At 43.2% G+C, this 27,879-nt stretch overlaps 1 protein-coding gene across 1 annotated transcript in view; it reads right to left on the reverse strand.

Annotated features, from left to right (window-relative positions):
* tmx3b (thioredoxin related transmembrane protein 3b) overlaps positions 1–27,879 on the reverse strand; it is a 67,504-nt gene that overhangs the window by 28,428 nt on the left and 11,197 nt on the right. The window contains exons 6-9 of the mRNA XM_021562842.3: positions 24,088–24,168; positions 23,037–23,136; positions 22,268–22,345; positions 21,754–21,820 (exon numbers count right to left, since the gene is read on the reverse strand). Coding sequence (XP_021418517.3) covers positions 21,754–21,820; positions 22,268–22,345; positions 23,037–23,136; positions 24,088–24,168 — 326 coding nt within the window. The remainder of the gene's footprint in view (positions 1–21,753; positions 21,821–22,267; positions 22,346–23,036; positions 23,137–24,087; positions 24,169–27,879) is intronic.

The raw sequence follows: 27,879 nt of genomic DNA on the forward strand, positions 1-27,879 counted from the left end.
TTTTCTCTCATTTTGTCGTCATAGTTGAAGTGTACCTATGATGAAAATTACAGGCCTCTCATCTTTTTAAGTGGGAGAACTTGCACAATTGGTAGCTGACTAAATACTTTTTTGCCCCACTGTATATATACACACACACATTTATATACACACACACACACAAAAGTATTCAGACCCATTTACTTTTTTCACATTGTTACGTTACAGCCTTGTTCTAAAAATTATAAAATAGTTTCCCCCCCCCCCCGCATCATTCTACACAGACAATATCCCATAATGACAAAGCAAAAACAGGTTAATACATTTTTACTAAACTATAAAAAATGTAAAAACTGAAATATTACATAAGTATTAAGACCCTTTACTCAGTACTTTGTTGAAGCACCTTTGGGGAGCGTCACTTCACAGCTATATGCAGGGCTCTCCAGAGATTTTAGATCGGGTTCAAGTCTGGGCTCTGGCTGAGCCGCTCAAGGACATTCAGAGACTTGTCCCGAAGCCACTGTGTTGTATTGGCTGTGTGCTTAGGGTTGTTCTGTTAGAAGATTAACCTTCGCCCCAGTCTGAGTTCCTGAACACTCTGGAGCAGGTTTTTTTATTTAACCTTTATTTAACTAGGCAAGTAAGTTAAGAACAAATTCTTATTTACAATGACGGTTTACACCGGTCAACGCTGGGCCAATTGTGTGCGCCGCCCTATGGGACTCCCAATCACAGCCGGATGTGATGCAGAGTGGATTCGAAACAGGTACTGTATTGACGCCTCTTGCACTGAGATGCAGTGCCTTAGACCGCTGCGCCACTTGGGAGCTTTAATCAAGGATTGCTCTGTACTTTGCTCCGTTCTCCCTCGATCTTGACTAGTCTCCCAGTAACTGCAGCTGAAAAACATCCCCACAGCATGATGCTGCCGCCACCATTCACCGTAAGTATGTTATAGGCCAGGTGATGAGCGGTGCCAGGTTTCCTCCAGACGTGACGCTTGGCATTCAGACCAAAGAGTTCAATCTTGGTTTCATCAGACCAGAGAATCTTGTTTCTTATAGTTTGTGAGTCCTTTAAGTGCCTTTTGGCAAACTCCAAGCGGGCTGTCATGTGCCTTTTACTGAGGATTGACTTCCATCTGGCCACTAACATAAAGGCCTGATTGGTGGTTCTGCAGAGATGGTTGTCCTTCCAGAAGATTCTCCCTTCTCCACAGAGGAACTCTGGAGCCCTGTCTGAGTGACCATCGGATTCTTGGTCACCTCCCTTTCCAAGGCCCTTCTCCCCCGATTGCTCAGTTAGGCCGGGCGGTCAACTCTAGGAAGAGTATTGCTTGGTCCAAACTTCTTCCATTTAAGAATGATGGAGGCACAGCCTTTATGGTAGAGTAGCCAGATGGAAGCCACTCCTTCGTAAAAGGCACATGACAGCCCACTTGGAGTTTGCCAAAAGGCACCTAAAGGACTCTCAAACCATGACAAACAAGGTTCTCAGGTCTGATGAAACCAAGATTGAACTCGCCTGAATGCCAAGCGTCACATCTGGAGGAAACCTGCCATCATCTCTAAATTGAAGCATGGTGGAGCAGCATCATGCTGTGGGGATTTTTTTCAGCGGCAGGGACTGGGAGGCTAGTCCGGATCAATGGAAAGATGAACGGAATACAGTACAGAGAGATCCTTGATGAAAACCTGCTCCAGAGCGCTCAGGACCTCAGATGGGGGCAAAGGTTCACCTTCCAACAGGACAACGACCCTAAGCCCACAGCCAAGACAACGCATGAGTGGCTTTGGGACAAGACTCTGAATGTCATTGAGTGGCCCAGCCACAGCTCGGGCACTTGAACCCGATCGAACATCCTGGAGAAACCTGAAAATAGCTGTGCTCCCCATCCAACCTGACAGAGCTTGAGAAGATCTGCAGAGAAGAACATGAGAAACCCCCCAAATACAAGTGTGCCAAGCTTGTAGCATCATACCAAAGAAGACTTGAGGCTGTAATCACTGCAAAGGTGGTTCAATAATGTACTGAATATAGGGTCTGAATGCTTATGTAAATGTGATATTTAAGTTGTAATTTTTTTATAAATGTGCAAACATTTTCGCTTTGTCATTATGGGGTATTGTGAGTAGATTAATGGGGGGGGGGGGACTATTTAATCAGTTTTAGAATAAGGCTGTGACCATCAAAATATGGAAAAAGTCAAGGGGTCTGAATACTTTCAAAATGGCACTGTATACATATACATATTATTTTTGTATGTACAGTGCCTTGCGAAAGTATTCGGCCCCCTTGAACTTTGCGACCTTCTGCCACATTTCAGGCTTCAAACATAAAGATATAAAACTGTATTTTTTTGTGAAGAATCAACAACAAGTGGGACACAATCATGACGTGGAACGACATTTATTGGATATTTCAAACTTTTTTAACAAATCAAAAACTGAAAAATTGGGCGTGCAAAATTATTCAGCCCCCTTAAGTTAATACTTTGTAGCGCCACCTTTTGCTGCGATTACAGCTGTAAGTTGCTTGGGGTATGTCTCTATCAGTTTTGCACATCGAGAAACTGACATTTTTTTCCCATTCCTCCTTGCAAAACAGCTCGAGCTCAGTGAGGTTGGATGGAGAGCATTTGTGAACAGCAGTTTTCAGTTCTTTCCACAGATTCTCGATTGGATTCAGGTCTGGACTTTGACTTGGCCATTCTAACACCTGGATATGTTTATTTTTGAACCATTCCATTGTAGATTTTGCTTTATGTTTTGGATCATTGTCTTGTTGGAAGACAAATCTCCGTCCCAGTCTCAGGTCTTTTGCAGACTCCATCAGGTTTTCTTCCAGAATGGTCCTGTATTTGGCTCCATCCATCTTCCCATCAATTTTAACCATCTTCCCTGTCCCTGCTGAAGAAAAGCAGGCCCAAACCATGATGCTGCCACCACCATGTTTGACAGTGGGGATGGTGTGTTCAGCTGTGTTGCTTTTACGCCAAACATGATAACATTTTGCATTGTTGCCAAAAAGTTCAATTTTGGTTTCATCTGACCAGAGCACCTTCTTCCACATGTTTGGTGTGTCTCCCAGGTGGCTTGTGGCAAACTTTAAACGACACTTTTTATGGATATCTTTAAGAAATGGCTTTCTTCTTGCCACTCTTCCATAAAGGCCAGATTTGTGCAATATACGACTGATTGTTGTCCTATGGACAGAGTCTCCCACCTCAGCTGTAGATCTCTGCAGTTCATCCAGAGTGATCATGGGCCTCTTGGCTGCATCTCTGATCAGTCTTCTCCTTGTATGAGCTGAAAGTTTAGAGGGACGGCCAGGTCTTGGTAGATTTGCAGTGGTCTGATACTCCTTCCATTTCAATATTATCGCTTGCACAGTGCTCCCTGGGATGTTTAAAGCTTGGGAAATCTTTTTGTATCCAAATCTGGCTTTAAACTTCTTCACAACAGTATCTCGGACCTGCCTGGTGTTGGTGTGTTCCTTGTTCTTCATGATGCTCTCTGCGCTTTTAACGGACCTCTGAGACTATCACAGTGCAGGTGCATTTATACGGAGACTTGATTACACACAGGTGGATTGTATTTATCATCATTAGTCATTTAGGTCAACATTGGATCATTCAGAGACCATACCTCAAGCAACTTACAGCTGTAATCGCAGCAAAAGGTGGCGCTACAAAGTATTAACTTAAGGGGGCTGAATAATTTTGCACGCCCAATTTTTCCGTTTTTGATTTGTTAAAAAAGTTTGAAATATCCAATAAATGTCGTTCCACTTCATGATTGTGCCCCACTTGTTGTTGATTCTTCACAAAAAAATACAGTTTTATATCTTTATGTTTGAAGCCTGAAATGTGGCAAAAGGTCGCAAAGTTCAAGGAGGCCGAATACTTTCGCAAGGCACTGTATGTCTTGGGCTTTATAGATGTATGTGCTTTATGTGCTGGGCTTCAGCTGAGATTATTCTTACAGAGTATATACACTACCGGTCAAAAGTTTTAGAACACTTCCATTTTTATAGTTTTTACAAAAGTTCACACATTTTGTCTTAATGTACTCTGAAATTAAAGCATATAACAAATAAACAATTGGAGACAGAAAATAAATCAGGGAATCTTTTTGTTTAACAAAATGTTATCGTCAAAGTAGCCACCTTTTGCAGACATAACAGCCGAACACACATTCTTTCTACAGCGGAAATCAAATATAGTTCAGAAAGTTCTTCCCAACACTGTTGCAGAAGTTCCCACAAATGTGTTGCACTTGTAGGTTGCTTTGCTTTCATCCTTCTGCCCAGTTCATCCTAAACCAGCTCGATGGGGTTTAAGTCCGGAGAATGTGCTGGCCATTCCATGATTTGAAGTCTATAGTCTTGTTCTTTTCTTAAAAGGCACACTACAGTTCAAAAGTTTGGGGTCACTTAGAAATGTCCTTGTTTTTGAAAGAAAAGCACATTTTTTTGTCCGTTAAAATAACATAAAATTGGTCAGAAATACAGTGTAGACATTGTTAATGTAAATTACTATTGTAGCTGGAAACTGCAGATTTTTTTATGGAATATCTACATAGGCGTACAGAGGCCCATTATCAGCAACCATCACTCCTGTGTTCCAATGGCACGTTGTGTTAGCTAATCCAAGTTCATAATTTTAAAAGGCTAATTGATCTTTACAAAACCCTTTTGCAATTATGTTAGCACAGCTGAAAACTGTTGTGCTAATTAAAGAAACAATAAAACTTAGACTAATTGAGTATCTGGAGCAGCAGCATGTGTGGGTTCGATTACAGGCTCCAAATGGCCAGAAACAAAGACCTTTCTTCTGAAACTCATCAGTCTATTGTTGTTCTGAGAAATTAAGGCTATTCCATGTAAGAAATTGCCAAGTAACTGAAGATCTTGAACAGCGCAAACTGGCCCTAACCAGAATAGAAAGAGTGGGAGGCCCTGGTGCACAACTGAGCAAGAGGACAAGTACATTAGTGTCTAGTTTGAGAAACAGACGCCTCACAATACCTCAAATGGTAGCTTCATTAAATAGTACCTGCAAAAAAACACAGTCTCAATGTCAACTGTGTCATGACGTTGGTTTATGACAGTCATAAATACCTCTTCCCCCCTTTTTCCTCTCGCTACCCTACTGATGTTACATTTGCAAACCCTTGGTTAACATAGAGATTCTGGGAACATCAGAAGGTGGGGGGAAACGAACAATATTCTGGTAATCTGACCAATTGAACATATATGCGGTGGTACTTAATGAATATGATGTCAGTTCAGTTGTCATCTGAGACATTCTCATCAATGATAAGATGACAAACTCTACAGTGGAAAGTCTACACATCAGAGTTATCGGATTCACATGGAATTGTTGTTCAATTTAAATGTTTGAATATGAAATTATTCATGATGGGATGAAATGTTTATTTTTTTTTATTTTACCTTTATTTAACCAGGCAAGTCAGTTAAGAACAAATTCTTATTTTCAATGACGGCCTGGGAACAGTGGGTTAACTGCCTGTTCAGGGGCAGAACGACAGATTTGTACCTTGTCAGCTCGGGGGTTTGAACTTGCAACCTTCCGGTTACTAGTCCAACGCTCTAACCACTAGGCTACCCTGCCGCCCAAATGTGATTTTAGCCTCTTAAAATGTGAGATTTGGGTTTTCATAAGTGGCCCGCCCTTTTCAAACACGCCCTCCTCTACCTTCCTATATAAGCCCTTAGGATCAAGCAATATAACCTCCTGTTCCGAGGACGTTAGGACGACGGTCCGATGTCAGAATGGTTCAGATAATAACTACAGAACGAAGCCAACATCAGCGTGAGCTTTGGTTGCGAATGGTATGAATTTTGAACTCTTATTCACTACAGAAGTGATACCTTCTAGCCGTTGAGTTAGCAACAGCTGCTGCAAACGAGGGTTAGGAAGGAACAGACAGAGTATCCCGTCTACCACACCACGACATTACTACAACGAGTCAATTTACCAGCAGAGACATTCTTCAAAGGACTCGGTTGGGCAACACGGCCTTCCATCTACCACCAACCTACTGAAGCGCAGCTCAGAGTAAATATTTATTGCATTTTCCTTTTCCAAATGGGTGGTAATTTAGAATGCATAAGATACTGTATTTATGATAGCACAGCTTCGCCCTTTGTTCCTCAGTCTTCCCGCTCTTTCACTCAAACCCAGCTCCTTTTCTTTTGTGTAACAAGCTGTCAAATCTGTTCCGCCCGCTAGGGACGTTTTCCTTTATGACGTCATTTGTAATCACGTTATGATTTAATTATGTGTATGTGTAATTTTGTGTGATTAATTAGGTATTCAGTAAACTAATAATTAAACCCAATTTTGTATTGCTGATTCAAATTGTTAGCCAGGGTTCGTGCAGATAACCAAGAATTTACAACTTTCAGATGAGACTGAATTAAGATGACGATTAATATTGACTGCTATTGATGTAAAATATTACTAGGTCTTTAAGAGTTTTTTCGGAAGATAATAGCTCTATAAATATTATTTAGTGGTGCCCGACTCTCTAGTTAATTATATTTACATGATTAGCTCAATCAGGTAATATGAATTACGGAGAAATTATTTTATAGAATAGCATGTCATATCACATCAATCCGGCATAGCCAAAGACAATTGACAATTGTGAAGAGGCGACTCCGGGATGCTGGCCTTCTAGGCAAAGAAAAATCCATATCTCAGACTGGCCAATGAAAAGAAAAGATTAAGATGGGCAAAAGAACAGACACTGGACAGAGGAACTCTGCCTAGAAGGCCAACATCCCGGAGTCGCCTCTTCACTGTTGACGTTGAGACTGGTGTTTTGCGCTTACCTTTGTAACATTTCAGGTTATTCACTGGACTTTAACTGCTTAAATTTCAGTAAAAACTGGAAAAATGGGGATGTTCTAAAACTTTTGACCGGTAGTGCATTTGTGCAGGCTGCAATTGTTCCTTGACTAACACCAATCATTCTCACTGTTGTTAATTCTAATGTTGTAACGTCTAATAGTCACTGTATCCACTGGCGAATTGGGAGGAAGGTGATTGCCGTCTAAGAGCCAACATCTTTTTTTGTGGCAGTGCTGCCTGCCAGCAATAATCTTCTCTGATTGATTGAGAGATTCAAGGACCCATCATCATTGAGTAAGACAGTAATATTTACATTCATGCACTTTGAAATGTATGTTTTAACTTTGTGCCAGAAGCATTTAATTGAAGGGCACTCCAACATCATATGAAGAAATGTGCTTAGCTGATGTGAAGGGACACAGTGAACAGGTAAGAGTTGGAGCCAATTTCATTGTAAAATGTTTCCTTGGTGTTAAATACAGTCTGTGAACAAAGGTTAAATGTTTGATGGTTCGGATTACGGGATGCCAAGGTAAAAATTTTCCATATTCTGTTCCAGTTAAAGTGCTGTTCAGATTCACTTAGATCTGTGGATCATATTTTAATGGCTAGCTCAGAATATGAGCTTTCCAAAAGTAGATTATACATTATAGAGATCAGTCCTTTCGGGAACCCAGATAATTTATTTATAAATCCCATCATTGGATGGTTCGGTAGTTGGGTTTCCCAAGAGTCCCTAGGCCAACATAGCTGACCTAAGTTGTAAATATAGAAAAAAGGAGTTGCCTGGTAATGTGTCTTTCAAATCTTTACTCTCCATGATAATCGGTAACGGTACAGACTACACATTTAGACCTTTGGGAGGATGCAAAAGGCCGTCCTCCAGATCACAAGGCATTATTGTGAAATATGACATGTCTAACAACGCTGCAAGTAGTTTTTTTTACCTTGACACGTGGAACAGGCGTTTGAACGGAAAATACCGTATCGCCATCTGCCACTAGCGACAGTGAGCAACGGGGAAGCAGAGCCAAGCTTGACTACACTGTTCTCCCAGAGAAAGAAGCAGCACACGGGCACCGGATGAAATGATTCATGTCAAGTACAAGATTCCATTATGAAATGTTAAGTTAACAAGACCTCGTTGGGTAACACCGGCTGGCTAAAGAATAAAAATAATGCTGTAGGTGTGAACACATTTATAATAAGCTATTAGTAGGACTCCCTCCTATAGGAGATATGAGTTGACCACCCCAACCATAATACCTGTAATAAACTTATGGACCATCATGGTCATACAATGCTAATACAAGTTCTCCTCACGTAGTCAAAAGCTAAGCTTTGGCTGCATATACTGTATGCAACGGTAAGTCATCTCTTTGCCATTATATACTGTACAGTAGGTTATATGTAGTCTAAGCAAGAAGTTGTTCTTCACAGCACTGAGTCAGACGTGGGTAGACTGGCATTCCAGAAAGTTCTCTCCACAGCTGCTTGGCCTTTATAGACAGCAGGTGGGCAGGCGGCAGCTTGAAAGTTTATTCTCCCTCCCTACTGAAGCAGTGGGGGAGACAGAGAGGGAGAGAGGGTAGGCATCACGCTGAGTCCAGCAGCCTGACTGGGCCTCGTTCACCTTGAAACAAATTAGCTCGCGCCTAGCGCTCGTCTCTGCCTGGGTCGAGCCCTGCAATCTCCACATATACCAACACGAGCCTGTCAGCCTGAGTTTCACAAATAAGGAGGGGTCGAGGGAGGGTGATAAGCCAGCGTATTTAGTTTGAAAGTGAGATGCAGGTGTGACATATGCCTGGTAAAGGAAGGTTAATGGTGGATTGGCCCTCTGAGACAAAGCAGACTGAAAAGGAGAGGAGGCTCGTGTTAAGGGCCTGACTACCAGGGCTATGTCACTCACACAGTAAGAGAGAGCACAACAAGCCAAAAGATGGGTTGGGATATCTTGGCAACATCCACAGACCAGATGATAATGATTTCTGGCATGAAAATCAGCAAAGGAGAGCATGGTTACCGTGTGCTAGCAAATTATATGACAGGCAGGGCACACGACAGCAAATGGTGTGCAGTGTTGTACGGTATACCAGTACCACGGTAATACCACGGTACCAAAACACCATGATACTTATGATACCAACATTTGAGAATATAAGTATTTCGCTACACCCGCAATAAAATCTGCTAAATATGTGTATGTGACCAATAAAATTTGATTTTCATTTGATACTACCAAGTTTTTCAGCCCTACCGATCTAAAGAACCGGTTGGCGCCGCTATAAAATGTTTATAAAGTCAATTTTGTTTTATGAATTCAGTTGAATTTAAGCAAGTCACTAGTCTCATGCATGCACAGATCCAATAATATCCACTTCACTTATAAGCGCTTGTGGCAGCTGTAATCAGCCAGACGCATCCCCTACATGCCCGACCCCTCAGAGCCAATTTATGCTTGATCCTAAAATGTAGTCAGTATGGAGGGTGTGACACAATTGTGAAGCCTCCGGAGGCATGCAGAGGTCAAATTTTACTCTGTACCGCACCGCTGTGCGCCTCCCAATTTTGATTGGTTGATGGTAGGTGGGGGTGGGAGGTCCTGTATAACACAAAGTAATTTCCTTGACAACAGCTATGCTCAACAGGCCATATGGCGGCGCACAAATGACTCAGTGTCTTCCGGGTTAAGGGAGGGTTTGGCCGGGGTCGGCCGTCATTGTAAAAATAAGAATTTGTTCTTAACCGACTTGCCTAGTTAAATAAAGGTTCAATAAAAAAAAAACAGCTCTGCGCTGCGAAGCATAAATATCCTGACTTCTGCAGTGGCCATATCACAATAAATGCTGCACGGCCAAAGCATGGAGTGCCTGAACTCACCTGCTTCTCTCCGTCCTCTCTTCATGCGGGTCTATTCCTCCGTCAGTTTTTTTTTGTAAATAATTTAGCCGTGATGTCGAGTGGGGATGCAGACCCAGATCAGTCTTCTGTTGTTAGATTTGTACATTTGTTACATTGGAGCAGTGTGCAAAGCGAACAATGTTGATACATTGATTAATTTAATTGCCTGTTATAACCAAGAGCACAGACCAGTCTGAGTGGATTTCGCAAGTTCACTGTCATGCAGCCTCAGAGTGTCAGTGGGAAAATGGAGCACCACTTGGCGACAGGCATACTTGCAGCTTTAGAACGAAGAAAACGGCTGTCTCCTAGCCTAAATTGTAAAAAACATAACAATACCCATATTACCCCAGGTGCCTTTTTATATAATTTCACAACCGTAACGTGGGCCGTTTTAATTAAAGTAATCCCGAGTCGCTAAATATTGGTGTGATAACAAACAATGTTGTTCAGTAATGTTAACTAGCTAGCTAACAACCTGGTAATTTGACAGTAGGTTTAGGCAAATTTGATTGGCACAGGAAGAAAGGAAAAGGTTCTGCTTCAAAAGGTAGGATTCATTCAGGGCTAATGTAAGCCTAAACTATCTAGAACAATCTATTTCTTTCTGATGCTCCTTAAATTCAGTTTGGTGCCTAACGTTTCAAAAGTTGGGAGCAGTGTGTGTTTGTGGGAGAAAGAGTGGTGTGTGTTTATGAGAGTGAGGGAGACAGAGAGAGGAAGAGAGGGAGAGTGTGTGTGCGTGAGTCTGTGTTAACTGAATCAGATTCCAAGAACACAGGATGAGATGTTACTATCCTTTGTGCAAGCACAAGAGTAAAGAAGGTTTCATGAGGTGTTTTCCCCTTACTGACATGCAGGTCCTTATGAATGTATATCACAGGAGGTTGGTGGAACCTTAATAGGGGAGGACGGGCTCCATCAAACACATGGTTTCTATTCGTTTGATGCCTTCCCATTTGCGCCGTTCAAGTCATTACTATGAGCCATCCTCCCTTCACTAGCCTCCACTAATATTCCGGGAAGACCTTTGCAAACATGAGCAAATCAGCCATTCTATGCAGTATTCCATTATACACTGAACAGTATGAAGTCAAATTCAATGTGTTGTAACGTGAACAAGATTCCGGGGTGGGGGGGAGAACAGGATGCTTGGCCACTGATTTTCCCCCCACCGTGGTATCACGTTACTACTTGGTGTCGTGATACGTGGCCTGGTATCGTATTGTTTGTAAAATGTTGGTATCAGTGTGCAGTGCATGCTTCCTTGCCATAGAGGGAAAAAGGAATCAACAAAAAAATGGCGCCGGAGGGAACGGCCTCCGTTTTACCAATTGTGCTATTATGTGGGTTTTTTCATGATATTTGTAAATTATTTTGTACATAATGTTTCTGCAACTGTATCTTATGGCAGAAAAGAGCTTCTGGATATCAGGACAGCGATCACTCACCTCGGATTAGACAAAGATTTCTTCAACAACAACAAGCAGGACTCACACGATATTCTCCAAACACCCCACAGGGCAGACATCCCAATTATTCGCAAATAGAAGCGACGCAGATGGAGGAAGAGCCGGATGCCTCGTCCGGACCCGGAGAAGACAACTAGGAAAGCTGCCGTTACCGTCAATTTTACTTGCCAACGTGCAATCATTGGACAATAAACTAGACGAGGTAAGATCACAAATATCCTACCAAATGGACATCAAAAACTGTAATATCCTATGCTTCACGGAATTGTGGCTGAATGACAACATGGATATTCAGCTAGCGGGATACACGCTGCACCGGCAGGATAGAACAGCACACTCCGGTAAGACGAGAAGGGGGGCGGTCTGTGCATATTTATAAACAACAGCTGGTGCACGAAATCTAAGGAAGTCTCTAGATTTTGCTCGCCTGAAGTACAGTATATTGTGATAAACTGCAGGCCACACTACTTGCCTAGAGAGTTCTCAGCTATACTTTTCGTGGCTGTTTATTTACCACCACAGACAGATGCTGGCATTAAGACCGCACTCAGTCAGCTGTATAAGGAAATAAGCAAACAGGAAACCACTCACCCAGAGGCGGCGCTTCCTAGTGGCCGGAGACTTTAATGTAGGGAAACTTAAATCAGTTCTACCAAATCTCTATCAACATGTTAAATGTGCCACCAGAGGGAAATAAATTCTAGATCACCTGTACCCCACACACAGAGACGCGTACAAAGCTCTCCCTCACCCTCCATTTGGTAAATCCGACCACAACTCTATCCTCCTGATTCCGGCTTACAAGCAAAAATTAAATCAGGAAGCATCAGTGACTCGGTCTATAAAAAAATGGTCAGATGAAGCAGATGCTAAACTACAGGACTGCTTTGCTATCACAGACTGGAACATGTTCCGGGATTCTTCTGATGACATTGAGGAGTACACCACATCAGTAACTGGCTTTATCAATAAGTGCATTGAAGACATCGTCCCCACAGTGACTGTACGTACATACCCCAACCAGAAGCCATGGATTACAGTCAACATTCGCAGTGAGCTAAAGGGTAGAGCTGCCGCTTTCAAGGTGCGGGACTCTAGCCCGGAAGCTTACAAGAAATCACGCTATGCCCTGGGACGAACCATCAAACAGGCAAAGCGTCAATACAGGGCTAAGATTGAATCATACTACACCGGCTCCGACGCTCGACGGATGCGGCAGGGCTTGCAAACTATTACAGACTACAAAGGGAAGCACAGCCGCGAGCTGCCCAGTGACACGAGCCTACCAGACGAACTAAATCACTTCGAGGCAAGCAACACTGAGGCATGCACGAGAGCATCAGCTGTTCCGGACGACTGTGTGATCACGCTCTCCGTAGCCGACGTGAGTAAGACCTTTAAACAGGTCAACATACACAAGGCTGCGGGGCCAGACAGATTACCAGGACGTGTGCTCCGGGCATGTGCTGACCAACTGACAGGTGTCTTCACCAACATTTTCAACATGTCCCTGATTGAGTCTGTAATACCAACATGCTTCAAGCAGACCACCATAGTCCCTGTGCCCAAGAACACAAAGGCAACCTGCCTAAATGACTACAGACCCGTAGCACTCACGTCCGTAGTCATGAAGTGCTTTGAAAGGCTGGTCATGGCTCACATCAACACCATTATCCCAGAAACCCTAGACCCAATCCAATTTGCATACCGCCCAAACAGATCCACAGATGATGATATCTCTATTGCACTCCACACTGCCCTTTCACACCTGGACAAAAGGAACACCTACAGTGCCTTGCGAAAGTATTTGGCCCCCTTGAACTTTGCGACCTTTTGCCACATTTCAGGCTTCAAACATAAAGATATAAAACTGTATTTTTTTGTGAAGAATCAACAACAAGTGGGACACAATCATGAAGTGGAACGACATTTATTGGATATTTCAAACTTTTTTAACAAATCAAAAACTGAAAAATTGGGCGTGCAAAATTATTCAGCCCCCTTAAGTTAATACTTTGTAGCGCCACCTTTTGCTGCGATTACAGCTGTAAGTTGCTTGGGGTATGTCTCTATCAGTTTTGCACATCGAGAGACTGACATTTTTTCCCATTCCTACTTGCAAAACAGCTCGAGCTCAGTGAGGTTGGATGGACAGCATTTGTGAACAGCAGTTTTCAGTTCTTTCCACAGATTCTCCATTGGATTCAGGTCTGGACTTTGACTTGGCCATTCTAACACCTGGATATGTTTATTTTTGAACCATTCCATTGTAGATTTTGCTTTATGTTTTGGATCATTGTCTTGTTGGAAGACAATTCTCCGTCCCAGTCTCAGGTCTTTTGCAGACTCCATCAGGTTTTCTTCCAGAATGGTCCTGTATTTGGCTGCATCCATCTTCCCATCAATTTTAACCATCTTCCCTGTCCCTGCTGAAGAAAAGCAGGCCCAAACCATGATGCTGCCACCACCATGTTTGACAGTGGGTATGGTGTGTTCAGGGTGATGAGCTGTGTTGCTTTTACGCCAAACATAACGTTTTGCATTGTTGCCAAAAAGTTCAATTTTGGTTTCATCTGACCAGAGCACCTTCTTCCACATGTTTGGTGTGTCTCCCAGGTGGCTTGTGGCAAACTTTAAACGACACTTTGGATATCTTTAAGAAATGGCTTTCTTCTTGCCACTCTTCCATAAAGGCCAGATTTGTGCAATATACGACTGATTGTTGTCCTATGGACAGAGTCTCCCACCTCAGCTGTAGATCTCTGCAGTTCATCCAGAGTGATCATGGGCCTCTTGGCTGCATCTCTGATCAGTCTTCTCCTTGTATAAGCTGAAAGTTTAGAGGGACGGCCAGGTCTTGGTAGATTTGCAGTGGTCTGATACTCCTTCCATTTCAATATTATCGCTTGCACAGTGCTCCTTGAGATGTTTAAAGCTTGGGAAATCTTTTTGTATCCAAATCCGGCTTTAAACTTCTTCACAACAGTATCTCGGACCTGCCTGGTGTGTTCCTTGTTCTTCATGATGCTCTCTGCGCTTTTAACGGACCTCTGAGACTATCACAGTGCAGGTGCATTTATACGGAGACACAGGTGGATTGTATTTATCATCATTAGTCATTTAGGTCAACATTGGATCATTCAGAGATCCTCACTGAACATCTGGAGAGAGTTTGCTGCACTGAAAGTAAAGGGGCTGAATAATTTTGCACGCCCAATTTTTCAGTTTTTGATTTGTTAAAAAAGTTTGAAATATCCAATAAATGTCGTTCCACGTCATGATTGTGTCCCACTTGTTGTTGATTCTTCACAAAAAAATACAGTTTTATATCTTTATGTTTGAAGCCTGAAATGTGACAAAAGGTCGCAAAGTTCAAGGGGGCCGAATACTTTCGCAAGGCACTATATGTGAGAATGCTGTTCATTGGCTACAGCTCAGTGTTCAACACCATAGTCTCCTCAAAGCTCATCACCAAGCTAAGGATTCTGGGACTAAACACCTCCCTCTGCAACTGGATCCTGGACTTCCTGACAGGCCGCCCCCAGGTGGTGAGGGTAGGTAGCAACACATCTGCCACGCTGATCCTCAACACTGGAGTTCCCCAGGGGTCAGTCCCCTCCTGTACTCCCTGTTCACCCACGACTGCATGGCCAGGCACGACTCCAACACCATCATTAAGTTAGCTGACGATACAACAGGGTTAGGCCTGATCACCGACAAGACAGCCTATAGGGAGGATGTCAGAGATCTGGCCGGGTGGTGCCAGAATAACAATCTATCCCTCAAAGTAACCAAGACTAAGGAGATGATTGTGGACCACAGGAAAAGGAGCACTGAGCACGTCCCCATTCTCATCGATGGGGCTGTAGAGGAGCAGGTTGAGAGCTTCAAATTCCTTGGAGTCCACATCAACAACAAACTAGAATGGTCCAAACACACCAAGACAGTCGTGAAAAGGGCACGACAAAGCCTATTCCTGAACAGGTAACCAAATGGTTACCCGGACTATTTGTATTGTGTGCCACCCCAACCCCTCTTTTGCGCTGCTGCTACTCTCTGTTTATCTTATATGCATAGTCACTTTAACTATACATTCATGTACATACTACCTAAATTGGCCCGACCAACCAGGTCTCCCGCACATTGGCTAACCGGGCTATCTGCATTGTGTCCCACCACCCACCAACCCCTCTTTTTACGCTTCTGCTACTCTCTGTTCATCATATATGCATAGTCACTTTAACCATACCTACATGTACATACTACCTCAATAAGCCTGACTAACAGGTGTCTGTATATAGCCTTGCTACTCTTTTTTCAAATGTCTTTTTACTATTGGTTTATTTCTGTACTTACCTACACACACACACTTTTTTTCCCCGCACCATTGGTTAGAGCCTGTAAGTAAGCATTTCACTGTAAGGTCTACCTGTTGTATTTGGCGCATGTGACAAATAAACTTTGATTTGATCATTACCAAAGTTCTGTCGTCCTTAAGAGCAGGTTATCTAGCCAACACATTCATATAAACCCATTCATTCGTCGCACCTCACTGACGTACTCCCACTGAAACATTTGCAAACGAATCTTGCCTTTATGCAGGGCTTCCAGGCTGTAATACCATAAACCGCACCACATAACTGGCTATATAAGCATAAAACTGCTGAAATGTTCCATGTACAGCCAAGCGAGACATTGTTGATATGATCTCATTAACAGTATGCAATATATGAGCTCAGCTTTAACAAGGGGAAAGGAAAAAAAGATGTCAAAAGGCTGGAGACAGAGAGAAGAACAAACTAGTAACCCTACTGTCTAGCGTCTATTTCGGTCTTCATTATAACCATGTTCAAGTCTAGCATGCAGCCCATTATCTTTCACTGAACACAGACTTTATGTAAGATTAAAAACTCCATCTCTAGGAGTCAAAACACTTCTCCTGTACAGTATATACAGTCTGTAACATTATCAAAGTTGGGTAGAACTTTGTCAAACTTCCAAATCGGAGCACTTAGGAGGTTAAAAATGGATGAACCCCTGTACTTTTTGGTTGCCATGGCGCCTAATGGCAGCCTGTGTAGTTTACTCCTGCTAATGTATCCGTAATGATTTGTTTTATTTGTTCATATTATGTGCATTGTTTTTAATATATATATATATTTTTATAGCTAATCAAGTATTGAACACATTTATTTTTACCAACAAGTTAGTTTATTTTTATCAACTCCTTTAATCAACTAGCTAATTGTTCGGATTCGAAAACCAGCCCAAATCTTCAAAGAGCATCATCTAATTTTCTTTCAGGCTGGAACAAAGACTCAGAAACAGCAGCAACCCTCATTCACTACACAGAAGGGGTTAGGAAACTATTACTCAAACTAAAGTGTTGTGTGTGCACGCCCAGTGAGTGCAGTACAACATGCCCACCGGAGATGGATGACAAAAGACACTGGCCACGTCTCCGCGGGCTGCTCCTCAGGCAGTTGGAAACACCGCGAGACCCACAAGGCAAATCTGAAAACGCAGAGTGGATTTCAGTACCTCTTCAGACACTTCATGCAGCTCCTGTTCCATCTACAGCTCCCTTGCCTATCAGAATGGAACCATTTATTGTCTAGTCTCTCACTAATAAATCCCTCCTGCTGCACAACCACGTAGTAGACAAGGAGCTTGACATGTGCCTAACTGAAACCTGGCATCAGCCTAGGGTCTACTCAGCCATAAATAAGGCATGCCCACCTTCCTCAGCACTGGCATGGCCATCATATGCCAAGTTGAACTGAAAAGGTCCCACCTGCCTGAACTGTGCTCTTTTGTATGTCTCGCTGTAAAATCCAAACGCTCTACTCCACCTCAGCCAACATTGTGATTCTAGGAGACTTCAACATCCACGTTGACTCTCCCTTATGTCACTACTGCTGAGTTTCTGAGTTGACCTGAAGCTACTTGTTGATGCCACCACGCACACCTGTGGGGACACTTGACCTGGTCATCACGGACTCTGCCCCAATCAACGACATATGACCTTAGTGTGTCTGACCACAAGGTTGTCGCACTGGACTTGACATCCCTTCCCCTTTAACCAAGTCCAAGCATGTGTTTCCAGAACTGGAAAAACATCGACCCAGCCAGCTTGTCAGAGGACATCTTGAACCTGTCTCCTCCAGCTTTTTCGTCAGTGAATGAAACTGTGGAGGTTTACAACCAATCCCTGAGCAGTGTGCTTGACCTTGAAATATTACGACATCGCATTCGCTCGCTTAGCTCCCTGGTTTACTCCAGAACTGAGAAAAACTAAATCCACTGGTCACATCATGGAACGGCATCTCAGAAACTCAGACTTTATTGTCCACAAATGGGCCTTTCAAGAGCACCATACAGCCTATTCCAAGGCCATGAAAGAGGGGCGGTCAACATTCTACTCCAACCTCATCAATAAAAATCCTGGAAACTGAAAGCACCGGTTTCCCACCATAAACCATCTTTTGAAAACCCAGTCCCAGATGGAGACAGCAGAAGAGCAGTGTAACAGCTTCATTTACTTTTTTTTAAAACAAAGGTTAGCAACATCAAATCTTTCATCTCCTGCTCTACTACTCCATCGCCTCCCTCCCTCGACCCTCCACGAACGCCACCTCAGCCCCTCTCCTGTTTCATTGACCCAGGGAGGTATTAATGAAAACCTACTCCTGTACCTTGGATCCTATTCCAAAAGCCCTGCTCAAACCATGCATCCCTGCACTGATAACCCAGATTGTTAACCACTCCCTCCAATCTGGCAGTGTCCCACCTGCATTTAAGACCACTGTCATCAGCGGTCTTCTGAAGAAGCCCACCCTAGACCCAGAAGTGCTAACCAATTACAGGCCAATACCCAACCTCCCCTTTCTCTCCAAGGTGTTGGAAAAAGTGGTTTCTGTACAGCTCCAGGACCATCTCAATCAGAATATCCTGTTTTAGAAGTTCCAGTCAGGTTTCCAGCCAACACCACAGTACTGAAACAGCCCTACTCAGGGTCACCAACAACCTGCTGATGGCAGCTGATGCAGGCACTCCGCGTCTCCTGATCCTCCTGGACTTGAGAGCAGCGTTTGACGCTGTCGACCACCCCACCCTCCTGGAATGCCTCCGGGACACCATCGGAATATCTGGACCACCAGCTCTGAGCTAGTTCCACCCAGACAGGATTGAGTATGTGTCGCTAGGTGGGTCCAGGTCCCGGACCCACCACACCAACTGTGCAGTGTCCCACAAGGATCGGTTCTTGGACCAATCCCCCTCGGTTGTTTCATTACCCTGCATGGAATTTCATTCCACTGCTATGCTGATGACACCCAGCTGCAGTGGTGGAAAAAGTACCTAATTCTCATACTTGCATAAAAGTAAAGATAAGTCACCCAGTAAAATACTACTTGAAAGAAGAAAAAGATTTCAGTAGCACTTTAAAATATTTGTACTTTTAAGTTATTTACACCACTGCCCAGCTGTCAGTAAAAACTGCCCCAAGTCCCTATGATGCATGTGCCGCCTGAACACCTGCTTTGAGATAAAGGGATGGATGAAGCAACTGAACAGCAAATAACCAATAACACACCAATAACACACCTCCAATCTGTGTGTAAAGCTTGATTCCTCACTGACCTTTGACAACCACATCAAACAACTGTGTAAAGCCTAATTCTATCACCTCAAGAACATTGCCAAACTCCATCCCACCCACACTCAGTCTGATGCAGAGAAGCTCAACCATGCCTTTATCTCTTCAAGGCTGGACTATTGCAACGCACTCATCGGGATCCCTGGCGGGAGTCTCCAGAAGCTCCAAAACATCCAGAACAACACTGCCAGGATCCTGATGAGAGTGCGGAAACACCATCACATCACCCCCATACTGGCATCTCTGCACTGGCTCCCAGTCTCATTTCAGATTGAAATTAAAACCCTCCTGCTGACTGTCCTGTGTATTTATGACAATGCCCCTCCTTATCTTAACAAACTGTTCTCCGCCATTAACCCCACCCTCGGGTCAAGTGATAGCCTGCCAAGCCCCCAGGACCAAGCTCTGCTCCTTGGGGGACCTTTCTCTTTAGGAAGGCTTTGACGATAGCTGTGCTCCTTGGTGTCATTGTAGCGCCAGCTGTGTTCTTTGTGTCAGTTGCCATGTCTAGTGTCAATTTTTTCCCATTTTTATTTTCTGCGCAGATTATTCTGTAAAATGAAAATAATTATTATTACTTGTATTCTGTGGGAGCGTTCATGCTCCAAAATGGACTGCTAGGTTGTTTGTTCTGTGCAGCAAGCCGATCAGAGCTTTATGGCATTACGTCAAATAGTGTTTACACAAAGTGGGGCTGCCGTATTTGGACAACACTAAAACGGAGGTGTGGGAATACTGAAGGGGTGTTCTGTTGTTGACCATTTCAAATTCTGGCAATGAGTGTACAAACAGGAATTAACACAAAACATTATACATGTACAAATAGACACTGGAATTATCACAAAAGCAAGCCAATATACGTGTCCAAGCTAAACCCCACAGCTATTCATAACACAACTAGAATATACAGTAAATGGTGACGTACTAGTCTCATATTTGAATGAGCTGATTGCATGTAGTTGTAAATGTCCCTATGTTCAATGCAAATTCTGACCGTCTGGCGATGATAGTATCTTGCATATGTGGTGGAGGGGAGATATTGTGTGTATGTCCCAAAATGTACCCTATTCCCTATATAGTGCACTAGTTTTGACCAGAGCCCTATGCACTACATAGATAATAGGGTGCCATTTGGGAAGTAGCCCAACACATGCAGTAAAAATGTGTCATAGAGCACCAGAGAGAATGTGAACATAATTTCAGTGGCTGCTCTGCTACATTAGAGGAACTCGCCTATTAGGCAGAGCACAGCCCAGAGCAGAGCACCAATGGCAGGACTCCCAAACCAGGGACCATGCTGAGGAGGATTCAGGTAAAATATGCATCACACCGACTAAATACAAGGTATTATTGGAAAGGCTTTTAGGTCATTATACCGACTAGAGCATTTCTCTTAGAAGCACTATGAGATGTGTTTACCAATCAAAATGAGATTTTACCATTCCAATTTTACTGTTGCATTATGTGCTACTGTTGATCTTGAAGTAACAGCCTTCAAAATCCTTTTCATTGTGCAGAGTAACAGTTCCCCACCGGAGACCGGGATTCTACTGTTCTCCCACTTGCCTGTCTACCCCCTCTGTTTCCAAATGTCTAAAGATGAAGTGTAGAATGTAAAATATATATATTTTTTAAACTTAAGTAATAAAAATATGTTATCTATCCTAGAACCACTTATGTTTTCCAGTGGAGTGAGATAACCAAGCTGCATGTTCAGAAAAAAGCCAATCATCTGTCATATCTTGTTGCTCCGGCTCTGATTTCCCTAGCTTATCTCCGGCAGTAACCATGGCGATGCAAGCCATACAGAACATCCTCGTTATCAGGGTCCTAGAGGACTCGCTGGAGTGTGGTATTTTCGTGGTGACCGTCCGATGTGGAGACCGCCTCCTGCTGGACTTCTGGTGCCGGAAGCACCCATTTTGGAACAGCCAGGTGGAACAGACAGACATCCAGTGCCAGGCTGGACCAGAGCCAAACCAGGGGATGGATTTTGTTCTGCGGGCCCTTCACAGAGCGCCTAACCTCCCCAACATACACTACTGGGGCCCCTTTGTTGTCGGCCTGTGCCTGGACGCGCTGCTCTTCCGTTTTCGCCTCCCTCCCGAAACGCTCGGTGGCGGTATAGAGGAAGTGATGCAAGAATGTGGCGAGCTGGTGCTCATACGCTGAGGGGGCTCTGAACTGTATTGGTGGCTATAGCATATCATTCTTTCCGACTTGACTTTACTGGGCAGCTCTGACTCAGACATGGCCGAGTCAGTCAGTCAGTCCCAGATGGAAGCCCAGCCCACCCTGGTTCCTCTGGACTGCACTGTGGTCTCCCACCATCCCACGCCCACTCAGTTATATCCACCATCCAGCCATCCCTCCCCCTTCCCTGTTCCTTTGCCTGCTCTGTGTCTGCCCAGAGAAAGCCACCACCACGACATCACTGGCCTGACCACAGAGGCGATAGTGGGAAGAGCCGAACCGCTTTATAATGGAGGAGTCACCACTTCAAAAGGCAGTGTGGTGAAGCCGGATGAAAGATGAAAGAACAGACACTCTGGTTTAAGACTGGAGAAACAAAGCCTGAGCAAACAAGGCTAGTAGAGGGGGAGGAGAGGAGGAGGAGAGGGGGGGAACAAAGGAGAAAATGGCACCCTTGCCTTGCCCAAATTAGACTGACCTCCTTTCTAAGGAAAAGATGGTCCTCAAAGGCCAATATCACACATAGTTACTCCAAGAGAACATTTTATGACAAGCCATAGGCAGTTAAAACAGAAAATTAGAAAACTATTTGGAAAGCGCAAACAAAATATTACTCAAGCGTATCACCCACCACCCCAGCCCTGTAGCCCCGACCAGATACTTACCATCATAGGTAAAGTAGGCCCCGTCCTTGAAGACTACGACTGATGGAAGCTCTGGCAAAGTCACTGACTAGATGGTGAAAACACATAAAAACACATAATTCAAAGCGAATTCCATAAATCATCCCTTACTTTCTTAATTTATGGGCACCAGAACCATACGAGACAGCAGTCCTATTGGCGGCAAGCCATCCTAGCAAACTGTGGACCTCATGCCAAATAAACCTGCAAAAGCAGCATGCTCGCAGGCTTCACTGTCCCTATGGCATTTACTATATCATACTGCATGGAGAATGTCACAGCAGCACTCCTGGACGTTCACTTGTGAGTTCTGCCTTGTGTTCGACTAGCTAGCTATACGACTAAAACAATCATCTAAATCACAACAATCATTAGAAAAGTGATGAGAATGAAACTTTCAAATGCGCCGTTGATAAGTTCTCCTCTCTGAAATGTTATGTGGGGAAACAACCTAGCTGAAGAGCCAGGGGACATGCCACATTCTCAAGGCCGTTACCTCTGGTAAGACGTCTTCAGACGCAGAGAAGAAGTACGTATACACAATCAGCTCCGCAGCCATGTCGATATACTTCTCCTGCAAACGAGAAAACACAGGTTGCAAGCTTCTTCTTCCCTGAGAATTGCCCTCTGTGTTAACTTGGTTTGGGACATTTATCAAGGTCGTCTAGCACGTTGTATAAATGGGCCTTTCCTCACTCTGAGAGCGCTTGGCAGCAGCGGTGTGGGCAGGAGCTTTATGATCCAATCAATAAATTCTAGCTAAATGCCATGACAGCTTTCAGTGGCATTGATTGGATGTTAAGATAACATTTCAGACCCACAGAGAAGTGATAAACATATGGGGGGGAATGCATATCGAATTACTCAGAAAGCACAGTTAAATCAGGATGGTAGCTAACCAATACGCCAATGTAGTATGGATCGTCTTACTATATAATGTGTACTATGCGAGAGCTCCAACCAAGAATTACAATTTATTTTTACACCTCTGAATGGCAAATAACCTACTTGAACTGACTGGAATAAATGTATCGTTAACAAATTCCCATGATCACACTGGGAGAATATGAATCCTACTATGATTTCATGCACCGAATTACTTAACATAAATGTTTGTTGATTTTTATATTTTTCACTCAAAATGTCTGAAGGTATTGGGTCAAAACAACTTTGCACATATTATATTGCTACATATTGTTAACACTCTCACTCCACACTTGGAGGTTATGCTCTGTCTGGACCAGAGAAACTTCCAGAGCCCCTACCTTGAGTGGAGACTCCCCGCCGAAGTATACAAAGAGCACGTCATGTCTCTTCATCATATGGTCAAACATCTGCTTGCTTGGAAGTGCTCGGACTGCTGGCCTGAAGAGGACAGAAGACAATCACACAAACAGAAACACTATAGTTTGGATTATAAGATAATGTGTTTGCCATTAGTTAATTGCCTTGAGTTGAGAAAACGTTTACAAACAAAGTGAAACAGAGAGGAACTAACCTGAACATCTCATATTAGAACACTAATTTATTTATTGCTACGGACTGCCTACTGAACACGGCCATGTTTCTTTTCTAGTTGAACTCTAGTTTAATGTGTATGGTTCTGGTGCCATCTAGTGAACATCGCAGAAGCATGCAGTCAGAGGTAAAAACCCAGCCAGGTCTTTGACCCACCATTCCGACTGATCAGTCATCATGGGTCTAGTTTGGATTTTCCCGATAGAAAGGAATCCCCTCAGGCTAAGCTACTGACTGGCATTTGAAGAGACTTTAAAGGGCTAGGGTGGAATTTCACTGCATTCTTTTTTACATTTATTAAAACAAATAAAAAAATGTCACACCCTTTTTCTCCCCATCCAATTGTTAGTAGTTACTATCTTGTCTCATCGCTACAACTCCCAACTCCCTACCCGGCCAAACCCTCCCTAACCCGGACGACGCTAGGCCAATTGTGCGTCACCCCATGGACCTCCCGGTCGTGGCCGGTTGCAACAGAGCCTGGGCGCGAACCCAGAGTCTCTGGTGGCACAGCTAGCACTGCGATGCAGTGCCCTAGACCACTGCGCCCTGGAACTTCACTGCATTCTAAGGGGGAGACATTTGTTGTATAGAGTTCCCATACAGCGTAATGTCCTATGTGTAGCCCATACAGCATAATGTCCTGTTTAGAAGACCACAGTATTCAGGGCATGTATAGTCATTTTTGTCCGATCATATCTATTCATATAGACTTACATAAGTGATTATGTATTCATTTATATCACCCATAAGAGATGTTGAAGCAACAGCGCATATGGTAAGAGTCCTACGACTTACCCTGCTACCCTGTTGGCGAATTCTACGATGTCATCCTTTGTCCTTGGCCCCTTGTAATTATAGGCAAGATCACCCTTTAGCCTGAGAAAGGAGGAGAGTGAGTGTGGCGGTGAGAAAGAGATTGAATAACACCAAGAAAAAGACTGTGAATTTCCTTCTTTATGCCAGTCCTTTTGTGAGGAGAAATGGACAGAATGGTGCATTTGCATGAGAGAAAAACAAGATAAAAGCCTTTCATTTGGCCCTTTAATTGTTATGCTCGGTATCTAGTGCTTGTATGTGTGCATTCTGACAACCCACTCTGGGGTTGCTCTTTGTAGTGCTGTGAAAAGGCATGATAACAATACCAAAGCTAAGAGAGATTACACTTCTCCAGCAAGTGTGAGTCAAATCCAAAATGACTCAAAACAAAATGTGATTCCAATCCAGAGGCAGGTCCATGGGTCAAAGTGATCCCTTTACCCAGAGGTCAGGGCTGTATGTATCAAGCATCTCAGAGTAGGAGTGCTGATTTCAGATCAGGTTTGCCTTTAGATCACAACTAATTACATTACATGGGCAGGGGTAAACCTGATCCAAGATCAGCACTCCCACTCAGAGATACTTGACACGTTCAGCCCCAGAATCTCTCTATTTGATCAGGGTTTTTGATAAGCGTCATCCAATTTCCAATAGCAGTACAGGAGAGAAAACAAGGGCCCTCTTCTCTTTCATTATAGAGTTACATCAACCACAACACTACCAGGATCAGACCCCAAAAGACCTGACAAATACATCCAGGAGTGTTTGCTAGGGACACGCCAGTACACAAGGCTATTTGGATCTATTCTAATGAACTCCGGGAGAGATGGAGTCTCAGGTCTGTATCTATATTTCTCTCCGGGGGGAAGCTACCTAGTGTAGTCCCCTGAGAATATTTCATCACTCGCTTGGTTTAATGTGATGATTGCCCCCACTGTGATCATCTAACAGAGTTATCATGTTTGCTCAAACAGAACCTAAGTGTCCTACAGAAGCCTCAAATAAATTAATAAAAGATTATACTGTGTTCTTCTACTTCCTCAGGGATTTACAGCATCTTGCCAAAGTGTTCAGACCCCTTAGATGTCTTCACATTTTGTGTTAAACTGGGATTAAAATGTATTTAATTGTCAACAATCTAAAAAATATATGAAAAAACGCTGTGTGAATAAAATGGTATCACTAAAATATGGTCTTTGCGCAAATATTCAGCTCTCTGAGTCAATATGTTAGAAACATCTTTGGCATTGATTACAGCTGTCTTCTTGGGAAGGTCTTCAAATTGTGCAATATTTGCCCATCCCTTTTTTCTTCAAGCTCTAGCAATTTTCAAGTCTTAGCGTTATATTTTCAAGCAGGTTTAAGTCAAAACTGTAACTTGGCCACTCAGGAACATTCACAGTCTTCCTGGTAAGCAACTCCAGTGTAGATTTGGCTTTGGGATTTAGGTTATTGTCCTGCTAAAAGGTGAATTCCTCTACCAGCCTCTGGTGTAAGCAGACTGAAGCAGGTTTTCCTCTAGGATTTTGCCTGTGCTTAGCTCCATCCAGTTTCTTTTTATCCTAAAAAAAATCAATTTAGGTCATTTGACTTGACACCCAGCATCATAACACATTATGACACGGCAAGACATTTCATAACAGCTGACATAACTTGTCATCATACTGTCATGACACACATTTAGACCTGTCGTGACTTCTATTGTGTTATTTTATGGCTGGGTACGACACCTACATAAGAGTGTTAAAACCCACAAAACCTACCCACAAAGCATAACATTCCAGATTACACCATAGCCTATGTGTCAACAGTATATTTGTTACACAAAAGTGCCCATATTTGAAATTGACCATATTAAATGATTGTAATTTCACACACAATTGTCACACATGCACCTATTCCAATTCTCTGTTGCTGACGACTGGGATGAATGAAGGAGCAGAATTTACAGGAGCAGGGGAAAAAAAGACACCCTCTTTTTGACTAAGGACTGATATAAGGACATGCATGTGTTAGGCCTATCTGGTTTATATTATTATGATGCTTCTTGACAGTGTCATAAAGTGTATTTTCTACAAGTTATTAAAAATATGATGAACAAAACTTGACAATAAATAATACATTACAACAACAAAAAAATATTTGAATAAATGTGAGTTGACACATGTAGGTGTCATAACCAGCCATAAAATAACACAATATGTCACAACCTGTGAAAATATATGGGTCATGACTGTTATAATATTATGAAATGATTATGACCGTGTTATGACACTGGGTGTAAAGTAAAGAGTTACCAATGTTATTGAGCCATCCTCAGTTGTTTTCCCCAATCAATCACAGCCATTGAACACTGTAGCGGTTTTAAAATCACCAATGGCCTCATGGTGACATTCCTGAGCAGCTTCATTCCTGTCCTGCAGCTCAGTTCAGAGGGATAACTGTACCTTTCATGTGTCTTGGTGGTTTAATACATAGTCCACAGCCTATTTAACTTGACCATGCTATAAAAAAGACATTCCATGTCTGATTTGTTATTGTTATCCATCTACCAATCACTGCCTTTCTTTATGAGGCTTTCAAAAAGCTCCCTGGTCTTTGTAGTTCAAGCTGTGCTTGAACTGCAATACTTGACTGAGGGACAAAAGTTGTGTCAAACTGAGGGATTTCAGTTTGTGACAAAACAAGCAAGTATAGCATAGAGAACCATTGTGAAGATATTTCACAGCAATTTAGATGACAATCAAAAATATTACAACTTAAACCTGTTGTTTAAGTGTTTATATTTTTGTTCTATATACAGTGCATTCGGGATGTATTCAGACCCCTTCCTTTTTTTCACATTTTGTTACATTACAGCCTTATTCTAAAACTGATTAAATTATTTTCCTCAATCTAAACACAATACCCCATAATAACAAAACGAAGGTCCCCAAGAACACAGGGAACTCCATCATTCTTAAATGGAAGAAGTTTTTAACCACCAAGACTCTTCCTAGAGCTGGCCGCCCGGCCAAACTGAGCAATCGGGGGACAGGGGCCTTGGTCGGGGTGGAAATGGGAGAACCTCCCAGAAGGACAACCATCTCTCCATCAATCAGGCCTTTATGGTAGAGTGGCCAGGCGGAAGCCACTCCTCAGTAAAAGGCATATGACATCCCACTTGGAGTTTGCAAAAAGGCACCTAAAGGACTCTTGACCATGAGAAACAAGATTCTCTTTGGCCTGAATGCCCAGCGTCATATCTGGAAGAAACTTGGCCTCATCCCTACGGTGAAGCATGGTGGTGGCAGCATCATACTATGGGGATATTTTTCAGTGGCAGGGACTGGGAGACTAGTCAGGATTGAGGGAAAGATTAACTGAGCAAAGTACAGAGAGATCCTTGAGATCCCTGCTCCAGAGCACTCAGGACCTCAGACTGGGGCGAAGGTTCACCTTCCAACAGGACAACCACCCTAAGCACACAGCCAAGACAACACAGGAATGTCCTTGAGTGGCCCAGCAAGAGCCCGGACTTGAACCCAATTGAACATCTCTGGAGAGACCTGAAAATAGCTGTGCAGTGACGCTCCCCATCCAACCTAACAGAGCTAGGATCTGCAGGGAAGAATGGGAAAAACTCCCCAAATACAGGTGTGCCAAGCTTGTAGTGTCACACCCAAGAAGACTCGAGGCTGTAAAAAAAAATCTTAAAACCTGTTTTTGCTGTCATTATGGGGTGTGTAGATTGATGGAAAAAACAAACAATTGAATCCATTTTAGAATAAG

This window comes from Oncorhynchus mykiss, chromosome 15, assembly GCF_057628025.1.
Source record: "Oncorhynchus mykiss isolate SJ-2025 chromosome 15, ASM5762802v1, whole genome shotgun sequence".
NCBI lineage: Eukaryota > Metazoa > Chordata > Actinopteri > Salmoniformes > Salmonidae > Oncorhynchus > Oncorhynchus mykiss.